General features: G+C 34.8%; 2 protein-coding genes across 3 annotated transcripts in view; one reads left to right on the forward strand and one right to left on the reverse strand.

The window, feature by feature from the left end:
- The window catches only part of LOC142982281 (atrial natriuretic peptide receptor 1-like), a 165,714-nt gene that overhangs the window by 30,159 nt on the left and 118,841 nt on the right, over nucleotides 1–16,714 (reverse strand). The window lies entirely within an intron of this gene.
- On the forward strand, nucleotides 417–4,199 carry LOC142982348 (gustatory receptor for sugar taste 43a-like). The gene is made up of 6 exons (XM_076128810.1): nucleotides 417–588; nucleotides 918–1,102; nucleotides 2,798–3,023; nucleotides 3,247–3,359; nucleotides 3,536–3,700; nucleotides 4,152–4,199. Exons 1-6 carry the CDS (start codon nucleotides 417–419, stop codon nucleotides 4,197–4,199), a joined length of 909 nt encoding a protein of 302 aa, XP_075984925.1.

The following is a 16,714-nucleotide window of genomic DNA, read 5'->3' on the forward strand; positions in this document are numbered from 1 at the left end:
TATACAAAAAACTGTTTTACTAACATCACCATTTGTTACACATATACACACTGAGAAACATTTAACCCAAAATCAAAATAAATTAAAACCATTTATTTCCCGCTGCTGGGCCAGGGTCTCTACCCGGAATAAAGATGTGGTTAGGCCTTGAGTCCACCGCGCTGGAAAAATCCAAGTTAAGGACTTTGTCCTCAAGCCCTTAAAGAAACTTCAGGCATGGAAGGTTTCATCACGATATCTCCATTCACCGTTAAAGCAATTGATAGGCTGCACTTGTTCGAAATAATATTACACAAATCCAAATGTGAAAGTAATTCTGTATGTCTGTCTCTTGCTGCCTAAACCCCTGAACCGATTTCGATGATATAATTTGAGACTCGGTTTTTGACGAAACTTAATAAACCTTTTTTTATAGAATGGAGTATTCTCCAACTGAGTGCACAGTAACAGGAGCCTTATGGTTCGTCTTATTGGTATCTAGTATTTGTGGACTATCGCCGCTGAGTTTCCAGAAAGTACCAGACGGATGGAAAATCAAAGCATCGAGGGCTGCTAATGTGTACGGAATTATATTGATTGTCGTTTTCAGTAAGTAGGAACAAACTGTATTATAAATTTCTAAAAGTTAAGCTCTTGCTTATGATATAAAGTTCAAAAATTTCAAATGTATCTTTACCACTTCTAGGGAAAAATACGTCTCGTATCTTTAAAATTAATATTCTATCCAATAGTCCACTTTTGCGTTGCATATTGGTAAGCTAATATTATACGAAAATAATCACAAACATGCATTTTTCCGAGTTCCTAGACACTGTGGCGCAGGTTTAACTTGTAGTGATTGCAAGCTGACCTAATACCATAAAAACAGTTGCTTGAAGTCATCATTTAAATATAAAGTTTTATATGCTTATTTTCAGGTGTTGGCGGCACAATATCTTTTGCAAGATCAGTAATGATCAGGACCTTTCACACTAAAACTACATCAGATCGTGTGGTAGGAGTAGCCACTTTGTTACTCATTCTCCCAGTGAGCTTGGTAGCAGCTTTCACGGGTATGGAGAGAATGAACCAACTGATCCATTGCCTGTCTCAGCTTGAAGAGGTTTTTAGCTTTTAATTTTTATGCTAAAGACTTTCCATTGCATGTTCAAATTCAAAATTTTCTAAACTTCTTACAAAGTATTTAAAAATAGTCAATATTTTTTGACCGTGTCGGGAAAGCTGGTTGCTCGTGAGAGGAAACGGCAAGAAACTCACGGCTTGTTCTCTGTCTGTTATACAGAAATTAATGGATTTTTGTAAGGTCGATAAACGACAAAAGTTGGTGCAAGTAAAAATTGGTTTACCTTGTTGTGCATAAAATGAGGGTAGTCAAATCTGAAGGGACCATCTAATTTGAGATACCTACAATGATTTGATTTCTTGCTGATATTTTTCATAATTTCGTAATTTTTTACTTAGTAAGACTTTAACATTTAATTTATCACTATGATTGTAAAAAATTGTTGTAATATAAATCAAACCCAAGATGTAATCTATCACCCTGCCAATTATTTTGTAAGTCAGTTCATCCAATCTGACGTAAAAAACAAACATACATCTAACGAATTACAATGTCAAAGTATAGATTACTATTATTTACTAATTTTTAGATAAATAAGGAACTAAATAAGTATCATCAACAGAAGAAACAGAGTGAATGGAAAACATTTGTTTCGGTCGTTTTATTAATCATCTTTGGCAATGCTGTCTTGCTCATAGATTTTGCAATATTTTGCAGGAAAATTTCAAATGACCATGGCATTATAGCATGTAAGTAGTATTGATACTTTAAATTCAATATCTACAGTCTACACTACTACTGAATTTGGAATAGCTTTAATTTAATTCGTGATCCTCGACATAAGGAGAAAAAAAAAAATTTTTCTAAACAAAATCAGAGTCGTGTGACATTTTTTAAAATGGATTAGAATATAATCGCGGAAATGAATGTGAAAGCTGTAGAGACAGCTCATTCAATTCATTCAATGTATCAGTGGAGTATCGTAACAGAAATATATTATTTTGATTTCAAAAGCAGATGGTTATTATTTTGTTTCAGTATCAGTATTGTTCATGGACGTGTTCTACTCTTTGATGATTGGCTTTGTTCAGTTGATAAGCATTCAGTTCTGCCTCATTTGCTCCTCCGTGCTTAACTCATTCAGGCTTCTCAACATCTGCTTAATGACTTTGCTGAAGAAGATTCGCGAGGACGGTATCTATAGCTCAATTTATTTGATTATAGTTTCTGTTGATTTGCCTTGTGTTTTGTTGTGGCATGATGAAAAAATTATGTCTGTCTTTCTTACATTCCGTTTACTTAAAAATTGTTATCTACCAAAAATTACAATCATGTTTTGGACATCTGAGAATTTCCTATAAAATATTTGAATAGATTTATCCAATTGTAAGGCTGCTGAAGTTAAAGATTCAGTCTCTTTTTACGACTTACCCAGGTAAAGTTAACCAGCTATCTCGATTGGTAAAACTAAAAGCGCTTCATGAACACAACCATACAATTATATCATTCAATTTCTTTGCAAAATATTTTATGCCTGAGGCTGTTCTAGAAAATACAAAGGGAGCAGTAACAATTTTGAACCTCTTACCCCCGGTTTCCGAATAAATTTAACGGTAGTTTATCTAATCAATAGCGTTTTTTTTGCATGAGTTTTGACACTATTCAATAGATAAACTACCACTAAATGTACCTCAGAATCCGGGGGTAAATCATATTCAGTTAACTTTCTTAAAGAGTCTGCACGCGATTAAGTACTCATATGATTTCTTATCCCCAGACACAATAATATACCTGCCGAAGAACTCTCCAGTAATGATACAGCGACTCATACTGCTATACTGTTCGCTGTGTGACGTTGTGCGAATAGTGGCCAAGAGTCATGGCGTACTCTTAGTACAGATGCTCTTGGTGTTTTTGATGTATTTGGTAATTGCGCCTTACCATCTCATCACCAGATTATGTGAGTACTATTTAAGTATTATGATTTATAATTAGCAATTATTTCGTTTTAATTTGGGTTTCTGCTCAAATTTTACTGTTTTCATTCTTTTCTTATCCTCTTCTTTACTTTTGATAGGTACCTAAGACTTGATTATGCACAGTCTTAAAAGAAAAGCTTCATGTCTCACTTTTAACCATCCTGTTTGGAACGTTTATAAGAATAATCTTTCATTCTATTTCAGTCAACACATCGACCTCCGAACTTTACAGTGCGTTGTTACAATTCGCTTGGGTTGTGTTTCATTTTAGCAATCTGGTTGTAACCGTCGAACCATGCCATCGGACACATGAAGAGGTAAGATTCAGGATTTTTTCTATCTCTTCTAGGTACAACAATTGCATAGTACCTTCCGTAATCAAAAAATCTAATATCAAATTCACTTTAACCATTTTACACAGTTTACATTTTAGTGATTCCTTCTTAAGATAATTTCACATAGCAATTATTTGTTTTACAAATTTCTTTTACAGATGGAAAATACTAAGAACCTAGTGAGCAAGTTAATACGTCTCACGCCCTCTGGCGAACACGAGTTGACCTTCAAGCTGCAGCAGTTCTACCGTCATCTCATACTCAATGACGTCACGTACTCTCCACTAAGGATGTTCACTTTGAGCCGAGGTCTTATTATGACGGTAAGATGACGTCACTACTGCAGCACAGCAGCGCAATTCTGTATAATCTGTACTGTTGAGTATCGAGAATTTGACATTTAGAATGTACTGCCAAAATTGTACCTACGACGCCCGTTAGAGACATTCCTCGATAACAAGCCGGTTGTCGGTAGTAGTAGAGAATAGAGCTACAGTATGTTATTTCTTAGGAAGAAAACTATTTACGAGATTGGCTGGAAAATATTGGACTATAAGACCAAGAGGCGAGATCTAACTAAGGTTTGATCCCAATACCATTCATATCCCGATTCTTTCTGTCTTAGCGATGGTCGAGAATAAAATTCATATCTCGTTTTTTCTGTCTACAACTTCTCTAGAGTAAGATAATTGCTTTCACATAGTTAATAATTATTTTTATGTTTTGGCAGAAAAAATGCATTTGCAATATATTTATTAAGGTTAATCTTTTCAGATCCTGGGGAGTATCACCACTTATCTAGTCGTACTTTTATCCTTATAACTGTTTAGCATCAATAATTATACATACAAACAAAATACAAACATACAATCTTCCCATAGGGATTGGATGAGACCAAAATTCGTATTTTCAGTATTTTGGCTGAAGCCTTTGAGTTGAAAAATAAATAGTATTAATAGTAATAATCTTGTCTCATTAAATATGGTTCATTAAAACGTTATTTTCTAGTCAACCTAGTGTCAAGGTTATTAAAGCTTCAGATATAATCTAAATGACGTTTGCTTAGTAGACTAAAACTATGTTTATAAACCTCGTATTTCTAGGAAAAGCATTTATTTGTTCTGATGAAAATCTATAATAATAAGCCTGTAATACGAGGGTCTCTTGTAATAAGGGAGAGATTAAACTATGTACCCACAAACGATGATAATTGTGTTAAGAGTTATGCAAACCTACGCGAGTAATTTTAAAGAATGGTGAGCTTTGTTTTGAGCGTAGCCTTTCTTCCAAACTATATTGGAGTCGGCTTCCAGTCTCACCGGATGCAGCTGAATACCAGTATTTTGCATGGACCGACTGCCTATCCAACCTCCACAACCCAGTTACCTAGGTTATAACACGATACCCTTCGGTAAGACTGGTGTTAAGACTTTCAAGCTTCTGACTACAGTTCATTTTAATTAATTTTTTTTATATACTTTTCAAAATATCAGCTGACCACTTTAGCGTTTAACTTTAATCGACGAATAATTTTTACTCATTAACAGCTAATATTGCAATATATCTACTTATGTTACGACTTTGTGTACTACCACCTCTCATTTACTGTACAATTGACAAGCATTATGTTTTTCTCAAACTTTAATTATTTACTTCAACATCTTGTTTTTCTTTCATCTGCCTAAAGCAAATATTAGCTCTTAAAAATATATTTTAGCAACCCCCGTAGAAAGCTCAGCAAACGTATTTTGGCTTGTCTCGGGTAAATTATTACAAACAGAGTATAACTGTGTAAATAACACCGTAATAATATGTTATTGTCCATGGAGGTCAGTGACCTTTAGTGACGTTATCATATTTTCCGAGTTGAAGAAATCTTTGATGTAGTTTTTGAACTATATTTTTTTAAGGATTTCCTAGCAGGGATCACTGTTTTGTTCTTAGTTCACCCACAAAGTGACAACTATAAACGAACCAGCTACAAATGATGATGGAGCCTTATATCGGTATATAAATAGTGGTAGTCGTAGTGGCTAATTGTAATAAATACTTAACAGCAAAATCAAGGACATTAATTATTTTTTATCTAAACATTAAAGTATAGGTGATTTATTGTAGAAAAAAATGTTAAAATAAAATGTTTCCAAATGAAATAGCCGTACTGTCGAACGAATCTATTGTCTACCAAAACGCATTGTACAAGGGTCCGGTAAAATATATTAGGAGGGGTTGTCTGAAAAATGTCGCACTTAAGTGTGACAGACAAACATAGAAAATGTACTGAAAGGTTCACGCGAACTACAGATTAATCTCTGTAGCGTGATTTTTTATAATCCGTACTGTCGAGTATTGAAAGTTTGACATTTTAAAATGTACTGCTAAAACATTTCCTATGATATGATTTTATCAATTACTAGCTGACCCACGCAACTTCGCTTGCGTCACATAAAAGAATTGGTCAAAATTTACCCCGTTTTTGTAACATTTTTTACTAGTATTCTGCTCCTTTTGGTCGTAGCGTGATGATATATAGCCTAGCCTTCTTCGATAAATGGGCTATCAAACAGTGAACAAGAATTTTTCAAATCGGACCAATAGTTCCTGAGATTCGCGCGTTCAAACAAACAAACAAACAATCAAACAAACAAACTCTTCAGCTTTATAATATTAGTATAGATTAAGTATTTATTAACTTTTTATCTGTATATTTGTTACGAATTTATATGCTAGATAGTCGAGTAAGAAACGTATTTTTTCTTACATCATATTTTTAAATTATTTAGCTACAATCGCAAACGTGGTCTACAAATACCCATAATAATAAAATAGCATTCTCGGGCATAGAAAAATTCGCATAAACATTACTCATTAAGACTCTATAAATCTTAACAACGCATTACAAAGAGATATTTCCACAATAATCTCTTTAGAAATGGTTGGAATCTTTATTTCTAGTAGGCACGCGATCTCTCATCTATTTTGTAAACCTCACAATACCACAGCATTCTCTGTAAGGCTTGCTACACATATATTTGGGTCGGCATAAATCGGACAAGCCGGACGGACGGATCGGAAAATCTAATACATGTAGATGAATGTTATTAGTTTCTGTTCTTTAACTTCTGATTTTGTATGCTGAGCACGCCTTTAATAGGTATCAAATAAGAACTACATAGTGAATATCATATTCTATCTTACAAAGCTGTATATGTATACTGTTGGTGTGTCTATAAATCTATATATATAAAAGAAAGTCGTGTTAGTTACACCACTTATAACTCGAGAACGGCAGAACAGATTTGGCTGAAAATTAGTAAGGAGGTAGCTTAGAGCCAGGAGATGGACATAGGGTACTTTTTATCCTACAAATAATAAATAAAAATAATAAAAAAATAATATCAAATTTGTATAATTTTTCCCATACAAACGTTTTATAAATAAAATGGAGAGTCAATTTGTAATTTATTACTGCTGCATAAAGTTCAAATTCGCGTGCGTGTTGGAAAATATAATATCGCGTTCTGAAACTCAACAAAAGTGAAAGCGAACGCAACAAAATTGCATAGTCTCAAAATACATAGTACATAAATAGTGGTCGGCTTTGAGAAACTCAGTTTTAGCTAACTTCAGTTGTTAATCTGTCCGATTATTTTTTAATTAGACTATAATAATAGAAATCGAAAGATAAATCTTAAGTTTTGTCATAAATTAAATTATAAATTTCTGAACGCAATCATAATATTTGACATTAGATTTGACAACCAACTAATATGTCAATCCATCCTGTCGCATTTCAGAGCACGGAAAAAAGTATTATTACGATATTATATCTATCTCTGTGGCTACGTGCGCGAGAACTTAAAATTGAAGTCGATAAAGTACATATGTAAATATGTTAGTAAAGGTAGTGATATGGCTGTCTTCGGTGTAACCAATGCAAATGATGAAATATCACAGTACCAGATGGGTCGCTATGTAAATAGCAATGAAGCAATTTGGCGTATCTTTTCATTTGCGATCCATGAAAGACACACAACAGTAGTCCATTTGGCAGTCCATTTAGAAAATGGTCAACGAGTTTATTTTAATGAATCTAACGCGGCAGACAGAGCGGCACATCCACCGTCGACAACATTAACAAGTTTCTTCACAGTCTGTCCAACTGATGATTTTGCTCGCACTTTGCTGTATGTTGACATGCCACGCTATTACACATGGAACGCATCATCAAAATCGTTTCAGCGTCAAAAACAAGGAACACCAGTTGAAGGACATCCAAATGTATTTGCTTCAGATGCTCTGGGTCGCATCTACACAGAACATCCAAATAACGATGAATGTTATTATTTGCGGTTGTTGTGGGTGAATGTTCGTGGTCCGACATCGTTTAAACAACTGAGAACAGTTGATGGACAGCTGTGTGCGACTTACCGTGAGGCATGTCAACTATTACATTTACTTGAGAACGATTCGCACTAGGATGATACGCTCAAGGATTCCGTAATATCTTCGTCGCCGCATCAAATTCGTACATTGTTTGCGATTATCATATCGACATGTTTCCCCTCGAATCCAAAAGATTTGTGGGTTAAGTATAGAGATAACATGTCTGAGGATGTTTTGCATCGTGTGCGCCGTCAAATTTTGAATCCTACAATACAAATGAATGAAGAAATTTACAATGACACATTGATCATGATAGAAGATATGTGTTTATTGATGGCAAATAAAGTATTGTCGTGTTTGGGAGTGACAGCACCCAATCGTCATATGCACGATGCATTAAACCACGAGTTGCAAAGAGAACATCAGTACGACATTGAAGCATTGGCCGAAACAGTTCGTACAAATGTTCCACAATTAAATCAACAACAAAGAATTGCGTCCGACACTTTGATAGAAGCTGTGAGCAGTGGATCTGGTGGAATTTATTTTCTTGATGCTCCCGGAGGAACCGGAAAAACGGTTTTAATTTCATTGCTTTTGGCGAGGATCAGATCGCGAAATGATGTTGCTCTAACGGTGGCTTCGACTGGAATAGCTGCAACTCTGCTAGAAGGCGGGCGAACTGCACATTCTGCCTTGAAATTACCACTAAACATGCAAATAACCGAAACACCAATTTGCAATATCGCCAAAAATAGCGCAATGGCCAAGATCCTACAGGTATGCAAATTGATTGTTTGGGATGAATGCACAATGGCCCATAAGAGGTCACTAGAGGCACTGGACAGAACGTTGAAAGATCTTCGCGACAACCAAAATATTTTCGGTGGGGCCATGATTCTGTTGTCAGGTGATTTTCGTCAGACTCTTCCAGTTATTCCCCGATCAACTGTTGTTGATGAACTAAATGTATGCCTAAAATCATCAAATTTGCGGCAGTACTTAAAGACACTCCACTTAACAACTAACATGCGAGTATTTTTGCAACAAGATGAAACTGCAAATGTGTTTGCGAAGCAGTTGTCAGACATTGGAAATAATAAAGTTGCGGTGGACACCTCGACCGGATTCATCAAATTACCTACAGATTTGTGTCACATCACAGACTCAAAAGTGGAGCTTATTCAGCGAGTTTTAGCTAGATATAGCGCAAAAGTTCAATAACCATAATTGGCTGGGTGAAAAATATGTTGAGGATCTTAATGCGACCATTCAAAATTTTCTTCCGGGACAGTTGGTTTCCTTCAAATCAGTCGACACCGTAATGAACCAGGATGACGTAATCAACTATCCCACTGAGTTCTTAAATTCACTGGAATTGCCTGGATTACCACCTCACAATTTGCAGTTAAAAGTAGGATCAGTTGTCATCATGCTGCGTAACATTAATCAACCTCGACTATGCAATAGAACAAGACTGGCTGTGAAAAGACTGATGAATAACGTCATTGAGGCGACAATCATAAAAGGAAAATACAAAGGAGAGGATGTCTTGATCCCGCGGATACCGATGATTCCAACGGACTTACCATTCGATTTAAACGCTTACAATTTCCAGTACGTCTGGCCTTTACGATGACCATAAATAAATCGCAAGGACAGTCATTAGAAGTTTGTGGAATCAACTTGGAGTTTCCCTGTTTCGCGCATGGATACGTCATACGTCGCGTGTTCGCGCGTCGGAAAACCGTCTTCTTTGTTTATTTACACACCACATAATAAAACAAAAAATATAGTTTATGAGAAAGCTTTAAATTAATAAACAGACTGTATTTTAACAGTGTGTGTCTGTGAATATCAAATTTAAACCTTATAAATAGCCAGTATTTCAGGAAAACTCTGTTTTCTAAGTAAGCAACATGATGTATCGAAAATAATAATACAACTTCATGCTTTATTCGATAAATGCATTTTAATTAAATACAGATTCGATTTGTTTGTTTTAAAATCATTTTATACAAAAGATTTATTTATTTATTTATTAAGATCGATGAGGCAGTACGAAGTCTGCCGGGTCAGCTAGTAAATAAATAAATAAATGTTCGGGAAAAATGCCGTTCGACATCGCCACGCCATTAAAGCCGAATTGTGACAGTTGGACCCAAAAGAACTACCCGATTGGCACAAGACGAACAAGTACAGTAACCCCCGGTTTCTAAGGAACATTTAGCGGTAGTTTATCAATCCAATAACGTTTCAGCTCATATAAAAATTACAGGTTGAATAGATAAACTACCGCTAAATGAACCTTAGAAAACGGGGATAATTGCTTCAATTCGGTTTTGTTATTCGACAAATACTGCCGAACCGATCGTGCCGGCTAAAATGTTTGCACCAAGCCTTAGTGCCAACACATTTGAAAACCCGGTTGAATAAAGGTTTCATTGTTTTTAGAGTTCAATGACCTGTGAAAACAATAGATTAATTACGGCTGAGGTTTAATGGGTACGGAATAATGTAACCTGAGTGCGGCCCCTACTTTTTGTAAAGAAAATATGTTTTTCACACTGGTATCATATTTTGTAGTAGGAACAATGTTCCGTCTCTTTCACTCATATACAGTTTCCAAATGGTATAAAAGTGATAAAACGGATACATTATCCAGGGCGGCGATCACGTATCTGAATCACAATTTTTTGAAAGCCAATATGCTGTACATTGTTTTATACCTTAGATTGTAATGATTGACACGATACTTCAAAGCAACAATGTACTGAATAGTGGCCATCGATTAGTCGTACACTAGTTGTCAACTGAGATACGTTATACGTATACAGATAGAAATAGATACGTCTCAAAATTCAGTAAATAAAAACGTTATTTTAGCGAACTATGCAAAGAAATGCCTTAAGCTACAATATTTATGTCTTGCACATAGGCTTAGTGGATTTTGAAGTAGATTACTCCCACGAGACATAACATAAGCCTTTACTTTGAGATAAGATAACAGGCTTCATCTACTTGCCGTAAAATCCCCTGCAACTTTTTATCTTGCGGAGTTAAAATCCTTTGTTTTTTGACATTACAAGTAGACAATGTTAAATAATAAGCCTGTGAGAGACAAAGAACATATATGTTTTTTTTATCGTAGGTTCAATCGTTAAAAAAGGTGTTTGTAAGTACACACAAAACAGATTCAAGCAATCCTCTTGCGTGAAGAATTAATGCCTGTTATCTATTCCCGTGAAAACTAAGTAAAAAAGGAATATTTTTCCTTATAATCCTATTTACGATGACAAACTTTAAAAACGAAAGTTTCTTCGCATTTTCTCTTCAAAAAATCCAATAACGCTTTGCTTCGCTGTACCACTAAGGTAGTAAATGAAATTTATCAGGAAAAAGCTTTCTTTTAGTAGCTGTTCCACTTTGAGAGGGGGAAGCGCCTTAAGCGGGGAAAAAATACACTAAGAGTATGAAACAGCAGCCTCAATAAACTAGATGGGAGTCCTTTAATCAGATTCTCCTTATTTGTTCCACTAAGACGTTCCCGATAAGTCGATCGGCTTTTGTTTATTTATGTTCTGTTGACAATCAACCGCTTTATTGGTTTAAAGAGGCTTAGTTTGATTGGTAAAGGTTTATCTTTGGGGACAATATTTTTGATAACGTTGTATTAAACGTCCGTTGATTTTGTGTATCTGAATGGAAAGAGGGAAGGGAAGGGAAACCCTTGCCCAGCAGTGGGACAGTTACGGATAAAATAAACCTTGAATGAATTCTCTGTGGTCTTCTTTATTCCCGGTGCCGCTAAAGTGCTGGTGTCGTTTCTAATTTACATTGGAATATTGTAGGTATAATAGTAGCCCGACGTTATAGCAACAAAATGTTGGTAAGAAGGTAAAACAACATGACGACTAGTGAGACGCAAATAATTTTTAGCATTAGCTAGAATTGTCGAGCGCATTATCACAAAAATGAAAATGTACAATTTTTACGAGTTTCCATAACAATTGATTCAATTTACCCCTTATTTCTATGTTTCTCAAGAATACTAGCGGCAAAATTATAAGTACACTGGCAAAATAATAAATAAATCAAACGAAAGATCAAATCAAAACGTTATTAGTCATAACCATTTTCGAAAAAAATCTTCAAAGAGATTTAAGAGATCGGATAAATCCGGCTTAGCATTATTGCTTTAAATACTTGTATATTCACAAATACAGTTGAAATGGGAGCAATAAATATTTTCCTTAAAGCCTACTTTTATTTCGTTCGGTTTAAGTACGCGACGACATGCTTCGTAAGCTTGTATAAATCTCTGGGGGATATTTTATAAGGATAAGTACATTAGGTGTAAATAAAATGTTTTTGGAATCAAATTTATAGAAAGAAGAAAACCATGTCTTTAAACAAAAAATATTGAATGCAGGTAGGTACAACGCCTGTCAGGGCTACAAAAAATATGTTGAGAAAAAAAACTTCAAGATAGTTGAAGATTAAGTATGTGCTAATTGTATTTTCAAAAATCGTCTCTTCAGCATATTTAGGGAATGAAAGATAGTTCGATGGCGTACTCTACAGCTACACAACAAAAGCCTGATATCTTTTGTACGTACTATCGACTAACGAGCGTTTGACGTTTCAAATGATACGAAAAATATACATAGTACGCTAGGGACGCTGATCAATTTTTCGTACAAAATTTGTCAATAACAATAAACAGCCCAGTAGGCAATAGCACAAAAATATAACCTCACTTTTAAATTTAATTAAAGCAACTACACGTAAGTTAAAGGTTTTCCAGGGTATTGACCTTTATATTCCATGGACGTTATCATTAAAAAATGCTTTTGAAATAAAACTTCGCCGTCAACTGGAAATGTGCAACAGGGGACAAGTCACTACAAGTCGACAATAAACTATACGCGTTCGCTTGGAAAATACGATTCCTATACTTGGGCCATTTCAAACGTGCGAACTAACCCCCGGTTTTTGAGCTACATTTAGCGGTAGTTTATCTATACAATAGCGTTTAAACTCATATATAAAAAAACACTATTGAATAGATAAACTACCGCTAAATGTAGCTGAAAAACCGGTAGTCTCTCGCTCACACCACTTACACATTCCTATGGTTTGTTTGATTATGACGTAGTTCGGACGTTTGTAATAGCCTGAGTTTAGCACAAATGAACGTGAACCCTTTTACAACTAACCTTTGAAGTACTGAAATATTTCGTTCTAGTGAAAATTAATTATGTGATGTACAAAAGTACAGGCAAAAGTGAACATAATCGTAAATAAATATATACTTATCTGTATAAATACATTACGATTCTGTTCTTTGCTTTTGTTTGGCTTTCTTTTATGTCAAATCAAAAATATCCAGTAGAGAGAGTTTAAAATTTAAAATGTACCGCAACAATAATCACAACGATGTCCGCTAGAGACATGGATATTATAATTTTCATAAAAAATTATTCGATAGCTATCCGGTTAAATTATTCGATAGCTAGCCGGTTATCATTATTTCTGATAACTAAAAATTATCTCAAGCTTCATTCGCCTCAATTTAATTTAATTAAAAATACTTTGTACGAGAAAAATCTTCATTATAACGTACATTGCTCGAGGCATTAAATATTATAATGCATTTTTCACGGCATTTTTATTTCCTTACCACATTGTCTTTAATTATTAATGACCTTTTCCATACATAGTTGAACACGCAAACGTTAAAACACACGTACCTCATACTTATTATCAATTAAAATGATCTTATGAGATTAGTCTTGTTTGTTTTGTAGGGGAACGTTTGTGAAATTAGGCCAGAACGAACTATGAAAATATTTTTATGTTCTGCAAAATATAAAGGAATTCTTATTTAACTTACGGTAGGTAATATTATTGTTAACATAAGTTATAAATAATTTCCTTTTATGGCGACTTCTCTCGGCAGCAAATAAATACTCGGAAACGTTTACACGCCGGCAAACTAGGGTTATCTATACTAATCTATACTAATATTATAAAGCTTAAGAGTTTGTTTGTTTGAACGCGCTAATCTCAGAACCTACTGATCCAATTTGAAAAATTATTTCAGTGTTAGTTAGCCCATCTATTGAGGAAGGCTATAGGCTATATGCAGAGTACCAGTAAAAAATGTTACAAAAACGGGGAAAATCTTCACTCATTCTCTCTTATGTGACGCAAGCGAAGTTGCGCGGGTCAGCTAGTATAGAATAAACAGTACACAGCACACACTAGCATACATTAAGACACTTACATAACTACCCAAGAGGCTTATTTCCAACGTTTTTACCCACATTTGACCCTCGGGCAGAGAAACCACAATACAACCGGTGGCCTTACTCCCGACACTCGTATTCAAACTGATCATCGAGTCTGATTCGAGCTCGTTTCTAAGCTATATCTTTAAATGAAAAAAGCGCGTAATTAACGTGCTTACAATGAGACTGATGTGAAATTGCTCTTTATAATTCTAAATAAGAACTTGATCACATGGGCTGATTGAAAATAAAAGATAAACTAAATGGAACAATATTAATTAATAAATGAAAAGATACATATATATTACTAGCTGACCCGCGCAACTTCGCTTGCGTTACATAAGCGTTAAAAATTTTCCGCGTTTTTTTAACATTTTTCACTGGTACTCTGCTCCTATTGGTAGTAGCGTGATGATATATAGCCTATAACCTTCCTCGATAAATGGACTATCTAACACTGAAAAATTTTTTTAAATCGGACCAGTAGTTACTGAGATTAGCGCGTTCAAACAAACAAACAAACAAACTCTTCAGCTTTATAATATTAGTATAGATTGGACAACACACACAACCAATTTACTTATGAACACATACTTTTAAAGATAGATGAACATTATTTATTACATTATAATTAATTACTCTAAACCATCGTTTGAGCTTTCTTTGGTTTGGAATTTAAAAGTACATTTAATTAATTTTGCCATTACTTCGAATGTAACTCGATCGAATCCAAATTCGAGTGTCAATAGTAAGCCAGCAAGAGTTGACATTAGTTAAATTTCTTTGTATCTCGACACTTAAACTAAAACACAAAGGACCCGCTGACTTAGCAGAAAAGGGTTTAAAGGGCTTACTTGGTCACCTAAAGGTATGTTTATTTACATTTAAGTGTCCCTTAGAATCTCCGGAAATAAAGCTGATCTTTAGTGGTTTGTTACTTTTTACTGAGGGTTAGATGGTTCTTAAGGGTTAGTATAGATGGCTGTTGTAATTGTAATGATGCGGGTTGTAGTAGTAATTTTAGAATAATGGTACGGGTAAGTGATAAGGATTGGTACAAGTATTGTCTTAAAACTAATAAAATGTTGCCTTGACTCATCTCAATCTATATATTCTTTTTCTCTTGTCTCTTCTTTCTCTTCTCTCTCTTTTTTTCTCTCTCTTCTCTCTTGGTCATGCCATTACGCGTGAACGGCTAGGCTGATTTCACTTATTCCTTTTTTTATAATATTCCTTAAAGTACGAGGATGGTTCTAGTTCTAATGGAGAGAAAAATAAAAAACCAACCGTAAGATGGTACGAAGTACGCCGGGTGAGCTAATTATAGTATAACATAGAAAATAGCTAGCTACCTAGTAAGTGGTAGATTAAGCAAAAAAGTTTCTACTTATATGCATGTTAGTTACATTTTCATGTCCAATACTACTTAGCTGAGTAGAGCGATAGATTAACTGGAAAAGGGTAATCTATTTCCTACCGTAAAAACAATAGGATAGAGACAAGAATAACTAAAAGAACTTTGTCCATTATGTTCTATTACTATAAACTAATTTTTGGTACCCAAAACAGCTGTTTTGAACCAAAAATATGTCTGCTTATGATACGCGGGCACTGGTTTCAAAGCTTCTATTAAAATAAGTTCAAAGCAAAAAAATGTTTAATCAAACTCGTGTTACAAGCCCAGACAGAAGTAATACTCGTAGCATCTCGTATTTCATCTTAACTAGATGCCCCGAACATTCCTTACATTGTTGGTCAATACAACACTGTCCAGTTATTTAACAGTAGTTCAAGTGAGAACATTTTGTCACTCCTTGATTGTAGAAGTTTCAGCCTAGCCTTTTTTCCAAGTATGTTAGAACTTCTAGTCTCACCGGATGCAGCTGGATACCAGTATTTTACATTGATCGACTACTCATCAGACCTTCGCAATACAGTTACCTGGGTTGTAACACGATACCCTTCGGTAAGACTGATTGTCAGACTTTCAAGCTTCTGGCTACTGTTGACGACTGTCAAAGATTATTCTTTTATTTATATTTCATTCTTAGAAAATGATAGCCAGGACTCACAATTTAACGTGCCTTCCGAAACACGGAGGAACTCGATATGTATATAGTCACCCATTTACAGAACAACCTGGGCAAGCGTAGCTTAACCTCTGCTATTGTTAACTAAGCCTAGAGCTCCTCCATTGATTGTTTTACTGATAGAATACGGGAATTAACTAATAAAATAGTTAGTGTTTTTGCATTATGTTTATACGTATAGTCGTATATATTTATATTATATTTCTATGATTAATTTTTATTCATACCTATAAATTGATAACAGTAGGATCTAAACGAGGTAAACTTTTGAATGAGGACTTGGACTACTGAATATTATTTTACATACAAAACGCACATGCTCATATTAAATTGTTGCGTGATGGTATGAATGCGCATGACTGAGAGTGAGTAAGTCTTGGGTTCGTACCCGAGACATTTACGTTTATGATGTAGTTTGCTAAAAGACTCACATACAGTAATACTTGAGTATACTAAAGATAATGAAAGGTCCGTCCGCAAACCATGACGTATGGAGATCGATTACCAAGTTTAATGTTAAAAATATGTGTATTGTTAGATACTGCTACTTAGTACTAGTACACTATAT

The sequence above is a fragment of the Anticarsia gemmatalis genome, chromosome 21 (assembly GCF_050436995.1).
Source record: "Anticarsia gemmatalis isolate Benzon Research Colony breed Stoneville strain chromosome 21, ilAntGemm2 primary, whole genome shotgun sequence".
Classification (NCBI taxonomy): Eukaryota; Metazoa; Arthropoda; class Insecta; order Lepidoptera; family Erebidae; genus Anticarsia; species Anticarsia gemmatalis.